Here is a 26,042-nt window from a genome sequence, read left to right as displayed (position 1 = left end):
TGACTGCAGCAGCCAAAAGGTGCTTTTCATAAAACTGAGCAACACTGTAAGAAACATCAGTTAGACTCTGGGAACAAGAATTCCAATTGTACAATGCTCTGTCTGGCCATCAACACATTATTGATAGGAAGCTTGCAGCATTGGGAAAGCGGAAGAAAGGAAAACAACAATTTGGCAATGTTGCGCTTTAGGAGGAGCTGAAGGGTGATGCCGTGATTGTAGCGAGATCAGCCAGCTCAACCTCATAGAACGAGTTCCCTAATTGGGGCTGCAAATATATAAAAAAAATTGGCTGACATGTAAAAAGAGAATGTCAGAGATTTTGTCTCAATGAGGCAGGATAAAAGTCAAGGACTGTTCATGTGTAAATAAAGGGTGACTTGGTGACAGATATTAGCCTTAGTGGAGTTATGGCAGGTAAACTGGGTGGAGAGAAGATCCAAAAGTAGTAACAAATTAGGCCAGAAGATCAAGAGGGCTCTTAAATAATAAATCACAGAAGACAAATGAAGCCTTTCGACATGCCATCCCTGCAAAAGGTTGGAATGTTTAATCACCACTGAAAGAATGCAAGAAAGAAAACCAAGTGACCAGAGACAACGGAAGTAGCCAAACAACACTAAAGATCAACTTAACTAGAACTCTGACACTGTTACATCAATTAGAAGATTTTCAAGACCCCATTATGTCCCCAATGCCACCAGCACAGCTCTTGGTTGACAAAGCAACAATTTCCTCAAAGCATAAAGTACACCTGATTTTTTTGTGGTAGACTAAAATATTTTAAGTTGCTTTGAAGAAAACAAAAGTTCTTTGATCAGTAGCAATGACTGAGACAGCAAGAGTGAATAATGAATAGATAAATGCACTAAAAGAGGAGATGCTTATGTAAAACGGGAGATACCTAGTATGAATACAGTCAAATTAAGGACAGGTGACATCTAAGTAAAAGCAAAAGACTGTGGCTGCTGGAAATCTGAAAATGAACACAAAGTATTTGACATAGTCAGCAGAAAATTTTCCAACTGATGTAACAGTGTCGGAGTTCTAGTTAAGTTAATCTTTAACGTTGTTTGGTTACTTCCATTGTCTCTGGTCACTTGGTTTTCTTTCATTCATCCTTCCAGTGGTGATTAAATATTCCAACCTTTCGCAGAGATAGCATGTTCGAAAGCAACATCCGTGTACAGAGACACAGTTCTAAAGGTAGAAAGAGGACATGCTCATTACCAACTAAGGGGTGGAAATGGAGGAACGGTAAAAGGGAAGGTTTGCAATATGGTGGAATGAGAGAGAGATTAAACGCCAAAGATATGAAGGAACAAAAACCAAAGGGTGCAATGCAATGATTTTGGTAAACAAACAAAGCAGCTGAACAGGGCGAGTGCAAATAACTGAACAATGAAGAGCTCTATCTGAAAGCAGAGCACATAAAACAAGATTACGGCACGCCAAAGAGAACAGAAGCATAATGGAGAATCGAGTTTATGGTCAACATTGAGTCAAGAAACCTGCAAAATGCCAAATGAAGAAGTTGAGGTGCTTTTCCTTGAGTTTGCATTGAGCTTCACTGGAACACTGCAGCAAACGAGGATAGAAATGAGAGAGAAAGATGATGAATTAAAATTGTGAGAAACAGGAAGCTCAGGGTCATGCTGGAAACTGAGTGGAGGTGTTCTACAAGCCAGCTGTCCTGTGTGCATTTGGTCTTCCTAAAGTAGGGGAAACTACATCGGGAGCAGGACTGCATACTAAGTTCATCTGCTTCATTTTCATGTTACATTAATTTAGGCAGCAAGAAACTTGACTCTAGTTTGAGTTGATCAGAAAGAACTGGTCATGTGCATACAATAAAATATTTTACTTTTTGATAATGAAAACTGAATAATAAACTATACATTTATACTGTGAACTCTCAAAATTACCTACTAAAATCTCACTCAAAACAGGGAAACAAACAATTAGCACACAGTTTCAAACCTTAAGCTTGAGAACCTTTTTAAAGCAATCAGCTGAATCAGTCTGTAAGAGACATTCACAATTAAGTACATCACAAATGACACGAAGCAGTTTGATCAGTTTCAGCACCGAATGAAATTGAATGTAAATCTATGCATCATTCATGATTAAAAATATTAATAGTCACCAAAACCTACAAAATAAGCGGTGGTCCCGATGACATGGCTCATGATTTTGTATGTTTTGACCTATTTTAAGACATGTTAAAATCAACAAGGCAACTGCACCAAAAGCAGTAACACATAGATCTGCAGCTTCTTCTTGTGTTAAAGCAAGATCTTGAATTTCCTGAATCTTCAATAAAATCAACAATTCCTTAATGGATGAAAAACAGAAAGGAAATACAGCTAGCCACTGCTCTCAGCTAGAAGATCTGAATTTATAGATTCAGGGCAAGCCATGGTATGTCATTCTAATGTGAGAAATTTATTTAGGAAAAAAAGAGAAATGAACATGAAAATACGGCAGTTCTCAAAACAAAATCTACAAACTCAAGTTTAGATCTACAGTTCCTGTTCAAATATCCGGCAGGCTGCCTCAAATATTGACCGTAAAGGTTCCAGAGAAACATGTACGACAGTTAAATTGAACACTGAATAGATACTGAGGAAAGAGGGCAAAAGCTTGGTATTCTATCATACATAAGGCCTTTCTTCCATTTACAAGGCATAAGTCAGGATTATTTGCTAGGATGAGCACAGCTCTAAAAATCAAGAAGCTTTGCACCATAATGGCAAAGCAGCCTGCTTTATCAGCACTTCATTCACATTCAGCATTCACTCCCTCCATCACCTGTACAATAATGAATACAACATGCACCATCTCGATGATAAACTGCAGCAATTTATCAAAAGCTTTCCAGACTGCATTTCCCAAACCCACGATCACCTGAGGTTCTACTAATCTCATACAGTCCTGACTTAAAAATATATTAAAGTCTTTCACTGATAAGGAAGAAAATTCCTGGAATTCCGTTCCTAACGCCCTGCAATGAAATACTTTCACCATTTGAACTGCTTGGACTATCAAGACAGGTCATCACTGCCATGTGAACAGTAGTTAGTGATGGATTACAATTTCATTAGAAAGGCCCACTTTCTGCAAGTGAATAAGCATGGCTTTAAAAATGTGTTTTGACATGTTGACAAAATGTCATTAGAATTAAAGCATGATAAAGTAGACAGAGAAAAAACAATTTTCATTGAAGGCCGCTACAGAGATAGGTAAGTATTTCAACATGCTGGATTTCCAAGACATGTACATTAAAATCTAGCCTTAAATCTAACAATGATCAGGGCTGTTCCTGTTATTCTTCAACACTCAGTCAGGGCTGGAAGTTTTCCTCGATTAAAAATCATACGGTAAATCAACTCTTGCTATCTTTATTCTGTTATTCTTACAACTAATAACACAACACTACAGGAAATTTGACAGGGATATATCAAGAGTTAGAAAATGGAATTTAAAATGGTGAATCAAAATATTTATATCAAACAGAAGTTTTTAGTCTTAAAACAGTACCTGTTGCCGCTCCAGTTTTTTGGCCAGTTTTTTAAGAGCTGCAGGGTCATCCGCCTGAACATGATCTGGGAGTCGCTTGACTACTGTGGAAAAAGTGGTCAGAAGATTTTCTCATTACTCAGGAGAGTGCGGGCAAATAAAAACATACATATTAAATTCTCAATTTCTTTAAGATCTTTCTTTACAACTGTCCTTTGCATATTCTTTCCTCTGAGTGGAATAACATTCACAACTAACAAGCAGCAATGTTAATAGAAATTCAGAACATAATATAAAGAAGAAGAAATGGTAGGTAGAGTGTCAATTTTATTTTCGACTGGGGAAAAAGTTATAAACCGCTTAAGCTTCCTTCAGTTATTAGGAATTCAAATCAATAAGAAATTAGGCTAGCCAGTATGAATTGATCAGTCTCCTTATCAGGTATCAGTACATGCACACCATCTTTCCATTGCAACTGAACTACAATTTTTAGAAAATATAAACTTTTTACTGATTAATTTAATAGCTGTGAATGCAATGGGAGTAGGCATCCAAAAAAATGGATTATTCACATACATTTAAATAGAAGTCTTTTCAAAAGTAATACATTAAACAGAATTGCTTATTTACTTGTTTAGGTATACAAAACAATGAGAAAACAAGAATTATTTCCAACTATTTCAGCATTATAAATTTTAATGGCGATCAGGTTTTTCAATGACTTGCTGTTTCTTCCTTTTTCTCTGTTGGATTCACCACCCATTATATTGATTGTGTTTCTTTTTACCTTGCTGAGGCTCACTGGCTACAGCTTTTGCTTTCAATGAAGCAGCAGATTGGCTCTGGTCAGGTCTCTTGGATTGTTTTGAACGGTCTTCTTGTTTTGTTTTCCTTTCCGCTCGATGTTCAGCTTTGCTTTTTCCAGCTGAAACTTTATCACTATCGACAAATGTTTCGTTTAATGGTGTATTTGCTACTGAAGTCAAAATAAAGGAAATTAGGGAAAAGTTAATCAGAATTTACTAAAATCTGATTCACTTCAATTTTTCAAACTGCATTCAGTGAAAAACAACAATTGACATCAGTAGTTTGTAACAATTCCTCCTCCCACGGTAGTTAGCTAGGATCTTAGGAGAGCCCTAAGTAAACAGCAGTGAACAAAATTATCTTGAGAGAAAGTACTGAATTCACCTAGTACTTCTACATTAATAAAACAATTCGAATTACAAAAGAAAAATTGAATGTTTACATCACTGTAGGTAGTCACTCAACCTGTCATGTCTCTTCAGAAATGTGAAGCATAATGAGGAGTCCTTCTTCATTGAGCTGAATCAACATATTCTGTCATATCCATGTTTGTACCTGTCCTTCATCCACTCGCTCCTTTTTTGACCCAGCTGTACACTGAAAAGCGTTAGGGCATTTAAGCAGATTTTCAGTATTTAATTGACTAAGTTTGAGGAGACTTGGTAAGGTGGAAAGGATGCAGGGCTGTCGGATTGGGGCACAGGGTCAGTTCACAGCAAGTAACTGGCTGGGGAAGTTGAAAGGCTGAGGGGAATGGTGGGAAGAGTTTATGTGGGGAATTGGAATGTCAGATTATGAGGGAAAGACTGGTGGTCAGTCATGGGAGAAGCGAAGTGTCAGTTGTATAGTTACTCAGGTGTAATTTATGGATTCAAAATGTGCAACGTTTCTTGAATAGCTCCTCAGCTAAGTACGTCACATGAAGAGTCTGTTTCGAATTCCATTGGAAACTTGTTTTTAAAGAGTCCTGGGAAGCAGGAGAATTGCCTGTGGCATGTTCAAACTTCCCAGGCAAATCTTATCCAGTCAGTGCATTGGAACTTCCAAGGGTTCCACATTCACAAATTGGATCCTATGCCCAGTCTACAACTAACTCAAAAATCAGAAGATCTAGGCAACATTTCTCTCGTTAGCCATTGTAAAAGCACATGCGTGTTGCCCAACATGACTCACTGTACTTCTCTTTCCTCCTCCTGGTGGGACCCAAGGAATTGAAGTGAAAGAATAGGAACATCAAATCACAATTTATTCCTCCTCACAGTAGTACCAAGTGCCAAGCTATGTGTATTCACACTGTCACAGTTTGTCAGGATCAATGCTAGTCACCAATTAGATCTCAAAAACAATCACTAAATAGACTTCAGAAGTAACGGGAATTGCAGATGCTGGAGAATCCGAGATAACAAAGTGTAGAGCTGGATGAACACAGGCCAAGCAGCATCTTAGCTGCACAACAGCAGACGTTTCGGGCTTAGACCAAGGGTCTCTTACACGAAATAGACTTTAATCTTTTCTAACTCTTTTACATGGGGAAACGTTACATCTCATAGACATGGAAATACAATTTGTCGTCAGGTGTCAACAGGTGTTTTAAAGACTAACCCAGCTTTTTCTGTAAATTCTCCAAACTTCACAGTTTTAAAATTTTCAATAAATCTTCTTGTAGTGGGAGACAGAAATTGAACCCAGCCTTTAATTAGGCACCGCCTTGGCCAATAGGAATTTAATGTCAGTATTTCTAGAAAATCTGTTCTAATTCTGATACTGCTAGCTTGAGATTGCATGCAAAAATAAATTAGCCATGAGACAGCAAGAGAGTGTGCAGATTACCTTTCTGCTGTTGCTGGTGTTTATTTGGGTCATCTGTCGAAAAAGAACGTCCTTCATCTGTGGTCTTATCTTGCTTCCTGTTTTTCTTCTGCTGTTTCTTCTCCTTCCTCAATCGCTGTTTTTCTTCCTTGGACAGCGCCTGCCCTTCTAACTATGAAAGTAAACAAAGGGTTGCCTTTAAGCCATTGTATTTGTTGAGGAAGAGAGAGTCCACTTTACATTATACAGTAAAATCAATTAACGGAATACGACATTTAACCTGGGGAAAACGGAAAATCTCCTGTGAAATGTGAATGATTCTTGGTTAATAATGTATTTTGAGGTAAAGTATAGTCAGAGGGAATAGTAAATAATTGCAGTTGCTATCTAGAGTTCCCTAAAAGTGCAAAACTCAGCAAACTATTCTAAGATATCAAGCATGATTTTCTTTACGAAGCTAGGTGGTTTCTACTTGATCATATTATCAATTTCTAAATGCTCTGCTATTGCAATCTATATATAGGCTCTAACATTTTCCCAATAAAAGATGTTAACAACTATAGGCCAGTTGGTTTAATGATACTACCATATTTGACAAAAATAATTATCTCCTTCCCTGAAAAGAAAACACAGTAACTAAGTCACCAGAAGCCAAATGAGAATTGAAAATAATAAATGAGAGGAGACACACTCAAGCACAAAGTATCGATCCACCATTGCACAGACACAGACATTCTGGTCTCCAGATGGCTGGAGAGCGAATGCACCCTCAAAGATGCATGTCATGATCTCTCAGTCGTCTACATCAGAAACCTTACAAAAAAGTCGTCAACTCTGAAGTCTGTGACCTTAGAAGGTTCAAACTTATTTAAACAGTTACTGAGGAAATGTCAAAGGGATTAAAACTTGGTCAAGTGTACAACGAATCCACCAATCACTCACACTAATCCACCCGACCACACAACATAAAATCATATCACAGAATCCCTATGGCGTGGAAGCAGGCCATTTGGCCTACACTGATCCTCTGAAGAACATTCCATCCAGGCCCATCCCCAGCATTACCTCTGCATTTCCCACCCTAGATGCAATGGGCAATTTAGCATTGCCAATTCACCTAACCTGCACATCTTTGGAATGGAGGGGGGAGCAAACCAGAGCACCCGGAGGAAACCCATGCAGACACAGAGAGACTGTGCAAACTCCAAACGAAGAGTTGCCCAAGGCTGGAATTGAACCCAGGTACCTGGTACTGTGAGGCAACGGTGCTAGCCAATGAGCTACTGTGTCGGCCTGATCTGGGTTGGAAATAAAAGATTCCAATTTAGGTCAGCAGATTTGGGCCCTAATCTTACATCATGAATTTTCAGTTCCTCATCTATGTACTGGTAGCTAGTAATTCTGACAGTGTTCAAGACAGTCAGTGTCATTCATAAAAACGCAGAATTTCAATAAAAGATCAGATTTATCACTACTGGTAATCAGGGCTTTCCACAAAGCTGACAGCGCATCACTATTTGGCAGACTGCAGGAAAAATACAGCTTATGGCTTGTCGTAGAACACAGAACAATACAGTACAGAACTGGTCCTTGGGCCCTCGATGTTGCGCTGACCTGTGAACTAATCTCAGCCCATCCCCCTACACTATCCCATCATCAGCCATACGCTTATCCAAGGAATGTTTAAATGCCCCCAATGTGGCTGAGTTAGCTACATTGGCAGGCAGGGCATTCCACACCCTTACCACTCTCTGAGTAAAGAACCTGCCTCTGACATCTGTCTTAAATCTATCACCCCTCAATTTGCAACTATGCCCCCTCATACAAGCCGATGTCATCACCCTTGGAAAAAGACTCTCACCGTCTACCCTATCTAATTCTCTGATCATCTTGTTTGTCTCTATTAAATCCCCTCTTAGCCTTCTTCTCTCCAATAAGAACAGACCCAAGTCCCTCAGCCTTCCCTCATAAGGCCTTCGCTCCAGACCAGACAACATCCTGGTAAATCTCCTCTGCAACTTTTCCAAGGCTTCCACATCCTTCCTGCAATGGGGCGACCAGAACTGTACGCAATAGGCCAAGTCCAAAAGCACACATTTCAAAGATTCAATGTTTCGTATTACCATGCTTTGTTTTCTTGGACAATGGACAATGTTTAGTCGGCTTCACTCGTCCATTAGCATGGAGGCATCTTTAAAGTATGAATATAATTTATAATTCATGTCTTTAACATATCTCTGGTTAGCAAAGTATTCATACATTGATCACCAAAAGATATTAAGCACCTTTCCCCATTACAGATTTCAAAAAAAAGGTCTGCCTTGTTTCTTTTCTTTAAAAAACTGAAATTAATCATCCTTTTTTACATTCATTGTGCTACTTAAAATACAGTACAGACTAATAGCTAGCACAGCATGCTTCCCACCTGACTGAGTATTCTCTGGAAGGATAATGCTTGGGTGGTGCATTATTCATCTACTGTAAATTAAGTAACAAAGATACATTGATTATTATTTCAGACACAAAAAAATATCAAATTCTGAGTAGGGTGCGAGTCTCCTAAATCTCAGACTTGATTTTTCAGAAAGACGACCAAATTGGGCCAGCATCGCTTACTGTCTGAGCATAAAGAATCAAACCAAAATTTCAAAATTGTTAACAACAACACATTACAATAAACATATTTATCAGCAAGGATATCAGTCAGCAATATCACAGAGCTGACTCCAGCCTCAGGCCATTCATCATGTTTATTTTATTTTGCCTGGTTATGGAAAATTATCCAACCAGAATACTTGCAGCAATCTAAGGTTTTATTTTATAATACAGCTCCATGAGATTTCAAAATACTAATTACTTGTACAGCATCTACTGCACTGACAAATCTATGGTCTAGCTATGTTCCAACTTGATGAATCAAAGACAGTACGTGACCCAACGTGACTAGGTGATATTTTCATCCCTTTATTGTGACCCCAAGTCAACCAGTATCCCAAAAGTTATGTTGACAGGCTTCAACTACATTGTGTTTTCATGCTATCTGTACAATAATGCATGTTCATAGCAGGCCAGGCAAGAGTTAGCCCTCTGTGAAAGCGACAGACTTCAACATAATATTTTGCTTCAATCACTTCACTTAGATATCATTTGGCAACTACGGGCAAAAGAAAGAACTACATGTCGACATGCTGCATAAGGCAAATGTTTTCCTGGCAACCATTCATTCCAACTGTTGTGTTGAAGACCTCCACTTCACCACTGTCTCTTTAGAGAAACTATCAGCTCAGCTACAACGTTTGGTAGTATAAAGCTGTCTGGGTAGGTCCTATTTGCAAAATGGCAAGACAAATCCAATTTGGCCAAATACCATTCTGATTAATTTACATTCAATTATCAGGAAGTTGGTGGAAGGTGTCATGATGATCAAATCTCATGGCATCAACTCATCAATAACATGTTCCAAATGCTCACTTTGGATGCCAATAAAGTCATTCAGTTCCAGACATCAAAACGTGGACTTTTGAGCTGATTTTCCAAAGTTAAATAGGAGGGACTGCTCTCAACAAGATGTCAATTCAAAGAGGCAATGAAGGTCGGGGAAATGACCTTTGATACACTTCCAAGTATTGTTTTCTCTAATCTGATGAAGATTGGTGCCTCTCCTACCATTTCATGCAGTGATTTGTTGATCCCCTCCAACAGCCGAGTGAAAGAAATTCTCCTTGACACCTTTCCCATGTTTCTGTCAATCACTTTAAATCTATCACTAGTTATTGACCTAGTTAAGGGAAACAGGTCTTTCCCTATCACTCCATCACCTCCTTCTCCAGTTCTCCATCCGAAGGAAGCTTGGGCCCACCGGTAGGGCAAGGATGCCAGTCCCAAATCCATCTGACCCAGCAATGGGAACCCCACACGTTTGGCACAAAACTGATCCACATCTGAACTAAGCTGACCCCATGGGATCCAAGCTGCTGTGGCAATATGCATATTTACACAAGTCATCTATAGTTATGAATTGTGATGACAGAAGCTAAAACTTTCTTTACATTCAACAAAGCCTCTCAGACAGCACCTTCCACACCAATGGCCACTTCCATCTAGGAAATGAGCAACATAAAAATGGGAATGTTCCATTTGTCATTCTAATTTGGAAACATGCTGCTGTTCCTTCAGTTTCAGTGGGCAAAGATTCTGGAACTCCCTTCATAATGCCATTTTTGATCTATTGACAGCACACGGACTGCAATGGGTCCAGAAGTCTGCTCACCACCATTTTCTCAAAAACTACCAAGGATGGTAATAAATGCTGCACCAGACAATGAATCCCATATACCATGAACAAATAATGTTTAAAAACATGGCTGATTAGAAATCTCTCCTACTCTTAGCAGCTGGAATTGGGCATATAGGAAATATTACCAAGTGGATGCTCAACCTCTTCGGTTGCATAATGAATGCACCTCTGTTTCCCATTGAGCAGTGGAGTGGCATAATGTGTTAGCTTCTCGTTCACAGGTAGGGACAGTACTCCCTCACCAAAAGAAATCCTTTTACCACTCTAATCTAGGCATCTAATAATTCTCCACACCTTCACTCAATTGCCTACCGGCCTCACCTATTCAAAGCAAAACAAACACAACCTATTCAATCTTTTCTCTTGGTTAATGCTCTCCGACCTAAGCGACATTGCTAAAAATTTTCAGTATCCTGTTCGATATAATCACAACCTTTCTGTACTGCAATGGCATAACTTAATGCAATACGCTTCAAATATAAGAAAATGAAGGGGTAAGCTGTGGGTTTTTTTCATTTTTCGGGAAAAGAAACGATAGACAGTTGACCAAGAAAAAATTGTTTTGACTGTCGGTCTGTATGCTAGCTTTCTATTTTGCTAGGCAGGCTGATATGGAGTTAAGAGAGCTGATGGCAAGGCAAAGTTGAGAGTCCACAATAAAAAAGCTAAAACTAACACGGTACAAGTATCTATAATGCGATAGCAGGATTCTTATGTGGCCTTATGCTATGGAAAATCACCATTAAAATTACATTATAGAGAAATTTTTCTAGAAAATCACTACACCTGCACAGCAGAAAGTTTGCATTATCCAAACAGTGTCTGCTGTTCAATCGCATTACAGCCAATTCGTGTCAACAAAACACATGTATACTTAGCATAAATACCAGTACTTTACAATGTCACTAAACAACTGCACATACATAGGAGATATCAAGGTGTGGAGCTGGATGAACACAGCAGGCCAAGCAGCATCTTAGGAGCACAAAAGCTGATGTTTTCTGTCTAGATAATAAAATGTGAGGCTGGATGAACACAGCAGGCCCAGCAGCATCTTGATGCAGCTGGACCTGCTGTGTTCATCCAACCTCACATTTTATTATCTTGGATTCTCCAGCATCTGCAGTTCTCATTATCACTGATACAGTTTTCTGTCTAAACCCTTCTTCAGAATGGGGGGAGGGGAAGAGGGTTCTGAAACAAATAGGGAGAGGGGAGGAGGTGGATTGAAGATGGATAGAGGAGAAGATAGGTGGAGAGGAGACAGACGAGCTAAAGAGGCAGGGATGGAGCCAGCAGAGGTGAGTGTAGGTGGGGAGGTAGAGAGGAGACAGGTCAGTCCAGGGAGGACAGACAGGTCAAGGGGGTGGGATGAGGTTAGTTGATAGGAAATGGGGGTGCGGCTTGAGGTGGGAGGGGGGGATAGTTGAGAGGAAGAACAGGTTAGGGAGGCAGGGAAGAGTAGGGCTGGTTTTGGGATGCGGTAGGGGGAGGGGAGTTTTGAAGCTTGTGAAATCCACATTGATACCATCGAGCTGCAGGGCTCCCAAGTGGAATATGAGTTGCTGCTCCTGCAACCTACAGATGGCACTGCAGGAGACCCAGAATGGACATATCATCTGAGGAGTGGGAGGGGGAATTGAAATGGCTCACGCCTGGGAGGTGCAGTTGTTCAGTGCGAACCGAGCATAGGTGTTCTACAAAGCGGTCCCCAAGCCTCTGCCTGGTATTCCCAACGTAGAAGAGGTTATAACAGGCATAGCGAATACAGTATACCACATTGGCAGATGTGCAGGTGAACATCTGCTTGATATGGAAAGTCTTCTTGGGGCCTGGGATGGAGGTGAGGGAGCAGGTGTGGGGGCAGGTGTAGGGCTTCCTGCAATTGCAGGGAAAAGTGCCAGGCCTGGTGGGGCTGGAGGGGAGTATGGAGTGGACAAGGAAGTCACAGAAAGAGTGCTCCCTCCAGAAAGCAGACAAGGGTGGGGAGGGGAAAATTGTCTTTGGTGGTGGGGTCGGATTGCAAATGGCGGAAATGTCAAAGGATAATGCGTTGGATCCGGAGGTTGATAGAGTGGTATGAGTGGACGAAGGGGATTCTTTTGGTTGTTATTGCGGTGATGGGGTGTGAGGGATGAGTTATGGGAAATGCGGGAGACACAGTCAAGGGCGTTCTTGACTACTGGGGGGTGGGTAAGTTGCAGTCGTTGAAAAACTAGGACACCTGAGATATACAGGAGTGGAATTCCTCATCCTAGGAGCAGATGCAGCAGAGGCAAAGGAATTGGGAATAGTGGATGGCATTTTTTTCAGGAAGGTGGTTGGGAGGTGGTGTATTCTCGGTAGCTGTGAGAGTCTGTGGGCTTGAAATGGATATCGGTTTCTAGGTGGTTGCCCGAGATGGAGATGGAGGGGTCCAGGAAGGTGAGGGAGGTGTTCGAGAGAGTCCAGGTGCCTCCCAGTCTACAGCTACCTAAAATACACCTCCTCCCACCCACCTTCCTGCAAAAATGCCATTCCCCTATTCCCAATTCCTTTACCTCTGCCGCATCGCTCCCAGGATGAGGAATTCCACTCCCCTACATCTCAGATGTCCTCATTTTTCAAGGACCGCAACACCCCCCCCCCCCCCGGCAGTGGTCAAGAACGCCCTCGACTATGTCTCCCACATTTCCCGCTACTTATCCCTCACACCCCGTCCCCGCAATAACAACCAAAAGAATCCCCCTCGTCCTCACATACCACCCCACCAACTTCCAGATCCAATGCATCATCCTCCGACACTTCCGCCATTTGCAATCCGACTCCACCAATCAAAGACATTTTTCCCTCCCCACCCTTGTCTGCTTTCCGGAGGGACCACTCTCTCCGTGACTCGCTTGTCTGCTCCACACTCCCCTCCTGCCCCACCATACCAGGCACTTTTCCCTGCAACCGCAGGAAATACTACACCTGCCCCACACCTCCTCCCTCACCCCCATCCCAGGCCCCAAGATGACTCTCCACATCAAGCAGATGTTCACCTGCACATCTGCCAATGTGGTTTATTGCATTCACTGTACGTGTTGTGGCTTCCTCTATATTGGGGAGACCAAGCGGAGGCTTGGGGACCACTTTGCAGAACACCTACACTCGGTTCGCAATAAACAACTGCACCTCCCACTCGCGAACCATTTCAACTACCCCTCCTATTCCTCAGATGACATGTCCGTCACGGGCTTCCTGCAGTGCCACAACAAAGCCACCCAAAGGTTGCAGGAGCAGCAACTCATATACCGCTTGGGAACCCTGCAGCCCAATGGTATCAATGTGGACTTCACAAGCTTCAAAATCTCCCCTCCCCCTACCGCATCCCAAAACCAGCCCAGCTCATCCCCGCCTCCCTAACCTGTTCTTCTTCTCACCTATTCCCATCTCCCACCTCAAGCTGCACCCCCATTTCCTACCTACTAACCTCATCCCATCCCCTTGACCTGTCCGTCCTCCCTGGACTGACGTATCTCCTCCCTAACTCCCCACCTACACTCACCTCTACTGGCTCCATCCCCGCCTCTTTGACCTGTCTGTCTCCTCTCCACCCACCTTCTCCTCTATCTATCTTCGATCCGCCTCCCTCTCTCTCTCTATTTATTTCAGAACCCTCTTCCCCTCTCCCATTTCTGAAGAAGGGTCGAGGCCCGAAATGTCAGCTTTCCTCCTCCTAAGATGATGCTTGGCCTGCTGTGTTCATCCAGCTCCACACCTTGCTATCTCAGATTCTCAAGCAACTGCAGTTCCTACCATCTCTAACACATACATAGATATAGGCAGGGGTCAAGGATTGATGCTTCTGGAACATCAGGGATAGTGGTGTGGAAGTGGAAGGGGAATGTCATTTAAGCGAAATGGGGGTCAACTGCATCAAAGCTGCAGAGGGATCAAAAAAAAATAAGCCCGATTGGAGGGCGTCAATAATAAATTTTGGAAAAAATTGGCAGGGATTCAGAAGGCAGCAAAATGTTCAAGGATCAAACAGCATAATAAGGTGGAGGATGGGATGGTTATTAGCAAGGATAATGCGGTCAAGGTTTTGTTTTAAGAGAAATGATGGCAGATTTTTTAAAAAGACAGGAGGAGAGGAGGGGGCGACAGAGGGGGGTACAGACAGTGAGGCAGGCAAGCGTACAACACCAGGAGATAGAGCAATTAAAATGCTGGATAGCATGGGGATCAAGAAGGAAGTTCAGCAGTTAGTTGTTTAAAGGTATTAAGATTGAGGCAGCAAGGGGAGTCTCATGGACCAGTTAAAGAAAAAGTGCACGACAGGAGATAGGAAATAAGTTTGTTAGAGAAGTGATTTTGGACAAGGGCAATTTATTAGATGGTCTTGATTAGAGTGGCAAAGTCCATGAGTTCCCCATATTTATTGCTATAGGCTAGAAACCAGCTCAGGCACATTGTGACCCAGTTTTTATGACCAAAACATGACAGTAACTTCCAGGGGCCTTTCTAAAAAAATCTTCTCAACAGTGATAACTATGTTTTAACATGATAAATGCATTTATCTACTTCTGTTCTGTATAACTCTATTACTCTGTAATGAGCTGCCAGAGGAGGTGACGGAGCCAGGCTCAACCACAACATTTAAAAGGCATCAGCATGGGTATGTGAATGGGAAGGGTTGGAGGGAGATATAGGCCAAATGCTGACAACGAGGTCTACATTAGTTTCGGATGTCAGGTCAACATGGGCAAGTTGGAACGAAGCTTCTGTTTCCATGTGGTATAACTCTACTATGACTCTACTTTACATAGAAAATGTTTATTATTATTCCTTTTTCAATGAGCAACACCACAGCAGACCCAATGAAATTATTTCCTTCTCTTTTTATTCAGTTTCCATAGGTTTAAACTGGGGAAACAAAAGTTTTAACACAAGGGTCCTGAGTTCTTTTTTTTCATTAAGTTAGTTCCTTTAACTTTTGTTTTACTGCTTGGAGTGAAAGTTACATACCACATGACCATTAACACTAACTACAAGCTTTCTAGAATTCAACTGATATGGGAGGTCTACTTTAACTTAATCATTCAAATCAAACAAGAACCAACTACTTTGTAAATTACTTGATGCAAAAACTGAGTCCATTAATCCCAAAAGCAAATCAAAGAATTAATTTTTTTTTGTCTGTTTGTGGATTAAGTACACATACATTGCTACCAAAGTCTACCCCGAAACCGAAAAAGATCCACAAGTATAAAGCTTCAGACTCTATTTCAAAATGGAGGATTTTCAAACAAAACAGTCAAACATAGTGAGACAGTTCACAAGGTAGAATTCAAGTCACATCCATTCTTATAAAAATATTTGCAGTCATTTCAAATTAAACTTGGTTTACAAGTTCTCAAATATTTCTAGTTACACTAGATATTTGGATGTTAAATTTGAACATAAATATGAAGTAGAAGCAGAGTAAGAAAAGTTGCTCCAAGGACACTGTCCCATTTAATTAGATGATGGCTGATCTAATTACTCCACCTTCACATCCACCCCAATAATATTTCCGCCCCCTTACTTATCAAAAGTCTATCAACCTGAGCCTTATAAATATCCAAGGACCCTGTTTTTCACCACCCTGTCAAAGTCTGGAGAATCCATGACCTTCTGCTACTAGAAAAAATTCTCATTACGTTCCGTGTGTAATGAAAATCATTTCCAACATTCTGTAATAAGAATGTAACGCTCAGCCAATGGACAACTCTATGAATTGCTGGGTGGCAACATTTCACTCTGCCCAGCAACAGTGACACTATTTATAATGAGATTTTCAATTGATCATTTAATACAATTCCAGAGTCACAGGCTGATGGAGACAGACAAGAACAGAAATGTTCTACATTGTTAAAGGCAAGAGAACGACAGACTTTGCGTAGTAAAGGTTCAGGAATACCCTGGAGTAATTGCATAGCTCAGTGCAGCAACTGCTTAGGGAAGTTCTGGGAGACACAAGGGGCTCACACAAAATTATGCCCTATGAAAGTCAGGAAAGCTGAGAATGGGTTGAAAAGGCCACAAGCAGTATTTTGTTGGGAAAACTGTACAAGATTAGAGAGAATATAGAACTCATGGAAAAATCCAGTGGCAGTTTACATTTGAAGACGGTTGACAATGAAGAGCTGGAGTCATGCTTGTGACTAAGTTCTGGAGCGACATTTTGGTGTCCAGGGGAGAGGAATCTCAGGAAAGGAGAATTCACAAAAGCACATTCTGTAACTGAGGTAGGCTATGACTAAGCAGCCTTTGAGCAGGTACTTCAAAAACCAGATGAGCAAAAGTGAAGAATTGTGAAACCTTGTGAAGTTTATTGGATTTGATGATCCACAATGTCATTATCATCAGGTGCAGGGGAATTGCTGAGAAATCTATGGCATCAATCTTGATCCTATTTACTATCTGATGTGTGCTGCCTGGTGTAGGATCATAGTTTATTATCCAAAATCCTCATGTGATTTCTGAGTGTAGGAAAGAACATGTATTGCAGGGCAGTTGCTTCCCATATCTTTTCCTACTGTGAGCCCACTTCAAGGCTTGAAAACTGCTGAAAGCTTTTGGAGAAAACTTAGAACTGGAGAAAAACTAATAAAGCAAAGGTGGGGAAAGAAGACCTGAGAAACAGAGGATCCCCACAAGCAGTCATTGCTGCCTTGAAACTTGCAACCCCTATTCAGCTCCTGATCCACACTTGCAAAATGCACTACGGTTGCTACATTGTAAAGTTTATTGTTGCTTTTCAAAACCATAGAGTCTTGTGGCTTTATTCCCTTACTAAGTCGACTGCATCTTACATTTTGAGCATTTAAACATAAAGTTACTGATCCTTAACCAGATCTTAACATAAACTTCGGCAGTAGAGGCCAGAATTATAACAACTATGACAACACAAAAAGACAGCACCTACCTTTTGTGGGTTGATTTTCTTATTCTCGACATCTAAAATAAACAAACACAACGCAGCAAAAAAGTTAGTGAGTTTAACGTACTTTTCATAGATAAGATAATAAGATCAGTCATTTTTACTGGCTTTTATGACCTTGTGTGCTTTAGCCCTATTACTTCGCCTTACTTTGAAATTCTTGGAGGAAATGTTGAAGCCAAGGAGAATAATATTAAAAATCTTACTGATATCATGACTCTCATCTGATGGCTGTTTTTAATTTCTGCTACATCAATTATATCATTTGGTGGTTTATAATGTTGTAAACTGGATTACATAGGATACAGACAAAAACAGGCAATTCAGCCCAACCAGCTTGTGCCAGCATTATACTTTCTCATTTATGAGACAGCAAATGGTAAAAGGGTTGAGAACATATTTCAGCACTGGCCAACTATATCTATTAAACATGTTAATAAAATGTGACCATTTTCCAAATGTCACACTTCTAAAACAGATCTGACTGAATATACTTCTAATTTTAAATAAAACCATTAAATAAAGACAGACCTTGAACTTGCTTCAGGCAATTAACTCCTGATTTTACTTTTGTCCAAAGTTAACATTCTTAACCCACAAGTTAATACAAGGGATACTGAGTTAGATACTGATGGGGTCACAATCTTGGAAGGTGTCTGCATCTCAATTTGTCTTCCACTTTCTCCAAAAACCCACACCAGTTGAACTTCCTGCACTTTGTTTTTTCATACTTATCTTCATTATGTTGTTCCTTTAATGATACATACAGTCCTTGGGTCTTGCACGTCTTTTGTTCTCAACAGGTTTTCTTTTGCCTTACAAGTATGTCACCCAAACATCTTTTGTCCCTCTGGCTAATCACCTCACAGGGAATTCTTGAACTTTTTCTGTATACATCTAGGTATTTCAACCACAATACTTCCTGCCGTCAGATTACTCAAATATTAACTTTACTGTCATATATATACGCCCTGACTAGCTGAGATTTGCTAATATTCTTCTGAGTTTTTCACTTTTTTAATGTAGATTGAATTGTACAAATTGCCCTGCTCACCAAAAAGGACAGGAATAATACAAACATGCAGAAATTGTTGGAAAATCTCAGCAGATCCAACAGCATCTGTGGAAAAAAAGCAGAGTTAACATTTTGGGTTCTGATGAAATGTCACTGGATCCAAAATGTTAAGTCTACTTTCTTTCCTGCAGATGTTTTCGGCTTTGCTGAGCTTTTCCATCAGTTTTTGTTTTTGTTTCTGATTTCCATCATTCCTGGTGGAAAAGATATGAAAATCATCAATCAATCTCAAGCTTCTGCTGCTGGAATTTAGAATCATAGAGATGTACAACACAGAAACATGACTCTTCAGCCAACCAGATATCCAATATAAATCTAGTCCCATTTGCCTGAATTTGGCCCATATCCTTCTTAACCTTTCCTATTCATATACTCAACCTGATGCATTTTAAATGCTGTAATCATACCAGCCTCTAGCACCTCCTCTGGCAGCTCATTCCATACATGCACGACCCTCTGCATGAAAAAGTTGACCTTTAAACCTATGCCCTCTAGTTTTGCACTCCCCCACCCCAAAGAAAAGATATTGACTATTCACCCTATCCATACCCCTCATGATTTTATAAAACATCGATAAGGTCACCCCTCAGCCTCAACACTCCAAGGATAGTAGTCCCAGCCTATTTAGCCTCTCCTTTGAGTTCAAACCCTCCAACCCCAGCAACAACCTTCTAAATTCTTTCGAATTAAATTATAAGGCTCTAAGATGAATAACAGTCACACATAACAAAATGGGTATGTGTTACGGGGCTCTTCGCAGACGAAAACAGAAATGAACATCTTGGAATTAGCAAAACCAGGAGTCTCAGGAAAGCAACATATTCTGCGTCGCGGGAATTGCATCAACTTCCGGTGATAGAATTACACGAGGCCGCCCAACAATAATTCTTTCAGTAAAAGCTCAAGACTTTCTTGTAATTGTAATCTATCCCTTCTGTTGAATAACTTAAGAGTTAATCGAAGCTTACCCGGAGCAGAAGCTGCGCTCACGCTGCTACCCGGAACGCGGGGACACACTCTATCTCCTTCAGACATTCTATACACTATGCGTTACTGCGCCTGCGCATACCCCTCTCTCTGTCTCTGACACCTCACCCCACCCCCCCCCATCCGCGAAAGAGTGAAAAGTGGATACGTGCATGTTATCCACTATGTATGTTCCCTCTCGAATGTGGACTTACTGACATTAAAAAAAATAGAAAATGCTGGGAGTACTTAGGGCTAGCAGCATTTGTGTTGAGAAAATTGATATTTATGTTGCTGACCTTCCATTGACCTTACATATTAACAAAACAATGAACAACACTGAAGAGGAACAGGCCCTTCAAGCCTGCACCAACACATTTTGCCCTTCCATACTAAAACTGTCTTCCCTCTATTCCTTTCCTATTCACAAATTCATCCAGGACTCCCATGAATGCTGCTAGGCTACATCCTAATAAACCTTTTTTTTACCCTCTCCAAAGCTTCAACATCCTCTGATAGTGTGGTGACCAGAACTGTGTGTAATTTTCCAAGTGTGACACAACTAAAGTTCCATAAAGTTGCAGCATAACTTATCTATTCTTGTACTCAACACATCTTCCAATTAAGGTAATCATGCTGTAGACTTTTTATTAACTTATCTCCCTGCACTGCCACCTTCAGTGATCTGTGGGCCCACACACCTGGATCCCTCTGCTAATTAATACTCCTAAGGGTCCTAACTCACCCAAAGAATGTAAGAACTGGGTCAGAGATAACATAGGTTGGACCTGGAGAAACACAGCAGGCCAGGCAGCATCAGGGGAAGATTGACATTTCAGGTCGGGATCTTTCTTCAGAATTTTGAAGAAATGCCCAAAACTTTAACTCTGATTTTTTCTTTACTGATGCTGCCAGACCTGCTGAGCTTTTCCAGCAACTTCTGTTTTTGTTCCTGATTTACAGCAACAGTTCTTTCCATTTCTATTTGGTGAGATTTTAAAACTGGTAAATTCAAACCAGTTTTAAAATCTCCTAAACCCCTGCCTCCTTGACCTGACACAACCTGTCCATCTTCTCTCCCACCAATCCCCAACCACTCCCTTCCTTCACTCACCTATCACTTTCCCAGCATGACCCCCTCCTCTCTCTATTTATTCCTGAGCTCCCTTCCCCCTCCCCATTTCTGCGGAAAGGTCACGAGACCTGAAACATTAACTCTGTTTTTTCCTTCATAGACACTGCCAGACCTGCTGAGCTTTTCCAGCAACTTTGTTTCTGCTCCTGATTGGAAGCATCTGAAGTCCATTTGTTTTTTTTTATCCAGGCCCGAAACATCAACTTTCCTGCTCCTCTGATGCTGCCCAGTCTACTGTGTTCCTCCAGCTTCACACAGTGTTATCTCCTAAGGATTCTGACATTCACTACGTGATTTCCACCTGTATTTGACCTTCCAAAATGCATCACCTCACATTTGCCCAGATTAAACTCCATCTGCCACTTTTCTGCTCATGCCTCTGATCTATATCCTGCTGTATTCTCTGACAATCCTCCTAACCATCCACAACTCTATCAATCTATGTACCATCCTCAACCTTACTAATTAGACTATCTATGTTTTCCTCCAAATCATTTGTGTAGACCATGAACAGCAGAAGTCCCAGCCCTGATCCCTGTGGAACACCACTAGTCACAACTCTCCATTCTGAAAAACATCTTTCCACTACTACCATCTATGTCCTATGACTAAGCCAATTCTGTATCCAGAGATAATGGGAACTGCAAATGCTGGGGAATTCAAGATAACAAAGTGTGGGGCTGGATGAACACAGCAGGCCAAGCAGCATCTTAGGAGCACAAAAGCTGACGTTTCAGGCCTAGACCCTTCATCAGAAAAAATGATGAAGGGTCTAGGCCCAAAATGTCAGTTTTTGTGCTCCTAAAATGCTGCTTGGCCTGCTGTGTTCATCCAGTCCCACACTTTGTTATCCATTTCTGTATCCATTCTGCCCACTCACCCCAATACCATGTGACTTCACTTTTTGCATCAGTCTGCCATGAGAGACCTTGTCAAAGGCTTTACTGAAGTCCATACAGACAAAATCAACTACTTTTCCTTCATCAAGCATCCATATCACCTCGTCAAAAAACTTGATCAAGTTAGTGAAGCATGACCTCTCATTCACAAAACTATGTTGTCTATTACTAATAAATTATTTGCTTCTAAATGCATATTACTCTTGTCCCTGAGAATCTTTTCCAATAATTTCCCCACCACCACCACCACCTGAATGCAGACTGTTTTTCTCCACAAGCACTGGTATTTCTGGCATTTTTCTTTCATGTTCAGATTCTGAGCAACTACAGTACTTTGCTTTTGTATTTAATCTATATTATTGATTGGATGCGGGACAGTTGAAATATTTTCAAAACAGCTGCTGATAAAACTAGATGGGAGTGTTATAAGATGGACCCAAGGGGAGTTTAAGTGTTCTTGGATTGGCTAAGTGAATGGGCAAGCACATGGTAGATGGAATAAAATATGAAAGTGTGTAAAGTTATTTACTTTAATTAAAAAAAGGCAATATTTCATAAGTAGTGAGAAGCTGGTAAGTGTGGGGACCAGGATAACTTTATTTACGGGTCACAAAAGCTAGCATGAAGCAACAATCAATAAGAAAAGTAAACTGTATGGTGATCTTCATTTTGAGGGTATTGGACTACCAATATCTAACTGCAATTGTATAGAGGCTTGGTGAGACCACAATTCAATTATTATGTGTGGTTTTGGTCTACTTATCTCAGGAAAGGCATAAGTGCCAGAGATGGTGCACGACACTTCATCGCTAATTATTGTGTCACCAACAGAACTGGTTACATGGCTTTCTATGATTGGTCATTATGAAATACTATTTTTTTAGACAGTCTGTCAAAAGCAAGGATGATTTTCCATCACTTCATGTGGCCAAAGATTGTGTTGGCACACTTGAGTTTGAATTTCATTGCTGATATCTGCCCTTGATGAAAAGGTGCTTCCAAGGTATGAGAATTGATCCATCCAATAGCTGACCATAAATGTTGATAATTGGAGGACAGCAGTTCATGACAGGAGCAGGTTGGTAGAAAATATTTTCTGATCAATCTGCTAAGAGATATAATGACATACTTCTAGAGCAGATAAGATTTGAACCCAGGTTTTGTTATCTTTCAGATGTTTAGCCTATCGCCTATTCCTCTAGTATTCTTTGGTGAGTGCCTGGATTGGAGTTCAGCCACTGAGTATGTGCATATGCAGGGACATCTGTGTACTGCAGCTCCATAACAGATATTGGGATTATGGAAAATAGAACATTACAGCACAGTACAGGCCCTTCGGCCCTCGATGTTGTGCCGACCTGTCATACCGATCTCAAGCCCATCTAACCTACACTATTCCATGTACGTCCATATGCTTATCCAATGACGACTTAAATGTACCTAAAGTTGGCGAATCTACTACCGTTGCAGGCGAAGTGTTCCATTCCCCTACTACTCTCTGAGTAAAGAAACTACCTTGACATCTGTCCTATATCTATCACCCCTCAATTTAAAGCTATGCCCCCTTGATTGTCTTGGTTCTGGATTAGAAGTAAAGCCATTTGAATAGTTTCACGTTCATCATGGGCAGAAGTTTTATGCCACTCGATGCAGTTCAGAAGGATGATGGCAAATATCATTGAAACTTCCAGGATACTGAGAGCCCTCAATAAAGAGGATATGGAGAAGATGTTTCCACAAGTAGTAGAGAGTAGTACCTGAGGGCACAGTCTCAGAGTGAATGGATGACTCTTTAGAACTGAGATAAGGTGGAATTTCTTCAGCCAGAGGGTGGTGAATCTGTGGAACTCATTTCCTCATAAGGTTGTGGAGGCCAAGTCAGTGAATGCATTTAAGACATATAAAAGGTTCTTGTTTGGCAAGGAGATCAAGTATAGGAAGAAGGCAGAGAATAAGTTTGAGAAATGTATCAGCCATGACTCGAATTCTGCTCCTATATCTTATGGTCTTATGGCATGTATCATGGATATGTGGTGGATTGTTAAAGCAAGGAAGATGGAGAAGAGCATTCCTTGTGAATGACCATCTTCCAGTTTGCACACATATTAGGTCTGCGATGGTTCTGTCTGGGAGGATGAGGATCATGTTTTGTGTCTTGTCATGCAGGAGAATGCTGACAAATTTCTTCAGATGACCAAAACTTCAGTAGGATCAATTGTTACATATTTTGTTTTGTCTCATAACCAATGTCCAAATATCTCAACTCCATAACTCTGAGTGCCCATGCCTAACAACAATCAATCAATTATAGATCCAGGGACCTGGGTTCAAGTCCAGTCCTGGTGAATGTCTGAGTGGAGTTTGCACATTCTCCCCGTGTCTACATGGGTTTCCTTTGCACGTCCTGGTTTCCTCCAATGGGCCAAAGATGTGCAGGTTAGGTGAATTGGCCATACTAAATTGTCCATAGTGTATAGGGTTTGCAAGCTAGGTGAATTAGCCATGGTAAATGTGGAATTGTGAGGCTATTCGGATATGGTAGGGGGCCTAGGATCTGGGTGGGATGCTTTTTGAACAGTCAGTTCAGACTTGATGGGCTGAATGGCCTTTTCCCACACGGTAGAGATTCTATGAAAATGCTGTCTCGTACCTGTGGTTTGGTGGAGTCAAAGGCTAATGTGAGGTTGCGGACAGTCATGTATGAATGTTCCTGCTGCCCTCTGTGCTTTTGTTTTGGACTTGTATGAAAATCACGTCCACTGTGCCTCATATTGGGCAGACTTAAATACAGTGAGTAGCACAGCACTGACTCTGGAGAGTGGGCTCATCTATTGTGACAACATTATAGAATTTTAAAAGAGATAGACCGGTGGCCTAGATGAATAGGTGGCAGACAAATTTCAGTGTCAAAAGTATGATGCAATACACATTGGTACAAAGAACATGGAGAGAAAGTATAAAGTAAGGGTACTATTCTAAATGGTGTCCAAGAGCAGTAAGACCGGGGTGTAAATGTAAGTCATTCGGGTGGTAGGTAGGTAGAGAGAGTTATTGATTAAGCATAGAGAATTCTAGTCTTAATTAATCGGAGATTAGTGTATGGGAGCAGGGAACCTAAATTGTAACTGATTAGACGTTTGCTGGAGTATTGTGTAAAATTCTGTGTGTCCTACTTTGGGATGGATGTGAACATATTTCAGACAGCACAGAAGATGTTTACGAGAATCGTTCCACAGATGAGAAGCTTCAGTTTTGAGGATTGATTGGAAACATTGGAACTGTTTTCCTGGGAGAGAAGGCTGATGGGAGATTTGACAGAAGTTTCAAAATTATGAGGACTGTGGACACAGTAGAAAGGAAGAAACTGTTCCCACTTGTAAAAAGATCAAAAATCAGAGAACACAATTTTTAAGTGTTTTGCAAAGAAGCAAATGTGTGGTGATGGAAAAATCATCACGGATCTGGGTTTGAAATGCACTGCCTCACGATGTGTTGGAGGCACATTCAGGCAAGGCATCCAAGAGGGCACTGGATGATTACTTAAAAATAAATAATGTGCAGGGTTTTGTGGAACAGGCAAGACTTTGTCACCATGTGAAAATGTTCAGAGAGTTGGTGGTGACATGACAGCCAAATGGCCTCTTCATGTATTGTAACAACTGTGTTTATGGTGGAAGAGTATCTGAGTGTCTTTGTTTACATTCCTTCATGGAATATAGAGGATTGTTGGTTAGGCAACCAGAGGGTAGTTAAGAATGAACCACATTGCCGTGGGACTGGAATTATGTCAGGCAACACTAACAGATTTTCTTCACATAAGGTCATTAGTGAACCAGATGGGTTGTTATGATAACTGACAATCGTTATACAGTTGCCATTTGGGGATAACTTTATTGAAAACAAACTCCAGTATGTGCCATGAGATAGTAAGAATTGCCAATGCTGGAGTCAGAGATAAGACAGTGTGGAGCTGATGGCGCACCTTCTGGCCTGAAATGTCAACTTTCCTGCTCTGCTGATGCTGCCCAGCTTGCTGTACGCGTCCAGCTCTACACTGTGTTGGATGGATTTGAACATGTGTCCAGAAACTTAGCCTGAGTTTCTGGATTAGTAGTCCAGTGACATTGCCACTTCAGGAGGAAAAGAGCATCTGTGTTGTAATATAGAGAGATTTTCTAACAGGAGAGGTTGTCTAGGGACAAAGTCTTTCCAGTGGTGTGGAAAAGCTCGTGCGCTGTGTCTGAACACAAGAAACAGGAGCAGGATCCATTCTCTCGCCCGGCCCCTGCTCCGCCATTCAATACAAGACCAGGAAGCATCCAATCTCGGCCTCAACTGCCCGCCCCACCTCCAAGCCCCTGACAAAAACGTTGACACCCTCACAATTAAAAACGCTTATCTCAGCAGTGCAGTTATTCAAAAGCTCAATGAAAACAAAACAGAGCTGGAGGTAACAGTGGGTCAGGCAGCATCCACGGAGAGAAAACAAAGCAACGTTTCGAGTCTAGATGACTCTTTATTAGAGCTGAACTTCACCAGCTCTGATGAAGGATCACCTAGACTCGAAACATTAGCTTTCTTTCTCT

The 26,042-nt window shown here is 41.1% G+C and overlaps 1 protein-coding gene across 3 annotated transcripts in view; it reads right to left on the bottom strand.

The window, feature by feature from the left end:
• Positions 1-26,042, bottom strand: part of eif2b4 (eukaryotic translation initiation factor 2B, subunit 4 delta) — a 47,893-nt gene that overhangs the window by 21,359 nt on the left and 492 nt on the right. Inside the window, exons 1-5 of one of the 3 annotated variants that reach the window (XM_048531020.1) lie at positions 19,425-19,531; positions 17,367-17,398; positions 6,157-6,307; positions 4,307-4,495; positions 3,541-3,623 (exon numbers count right to left, since the gene is read on the bottom strand). In XM_048531020.1, coding sequence (XP_048386977.1) covers positions 3,541-3,623; positions 4,307-4,495; positions 6,157-6,307; positions 17,367-17,398; positions 19,425-19,491 — 522 coding nt within the window. In that variant the 5' untranslated portion in view covers positions 19,492-19,531. Of the gene's footprint in view, positions 1-3,540; positions 3,624-4,306; positions 4,496-6,156; positions 6,308-17,366; positions 17,399-19,424; positions 19,532-26,042 lie in introns of those variants that run through there. The other 2 variants (XM_048531021.1, XM_048531022.1) reach the window with 2 other exon arrangements.

This window comes from Stegostoma tigrinum, chromosome 4 (genome assembly GCF_030684315.1).
Source record: "Stegostoma tigrinum isolate sSteTig4 chromosome 4, sSteTig4.hap1, whole genome shotgun sequence".
Taxonomy (NCBI): Eukaryota; Metazoa; Chordata; class Chondrichthyes; order Orectolobiformes; family Stegostomatidae; genus Stegostoma; species Stegostoma tigrinum.
Note: the sequence above shows the minus strand (reverse complement) of the source record. Positions and strands in the feature narration are given on the sequence as shown.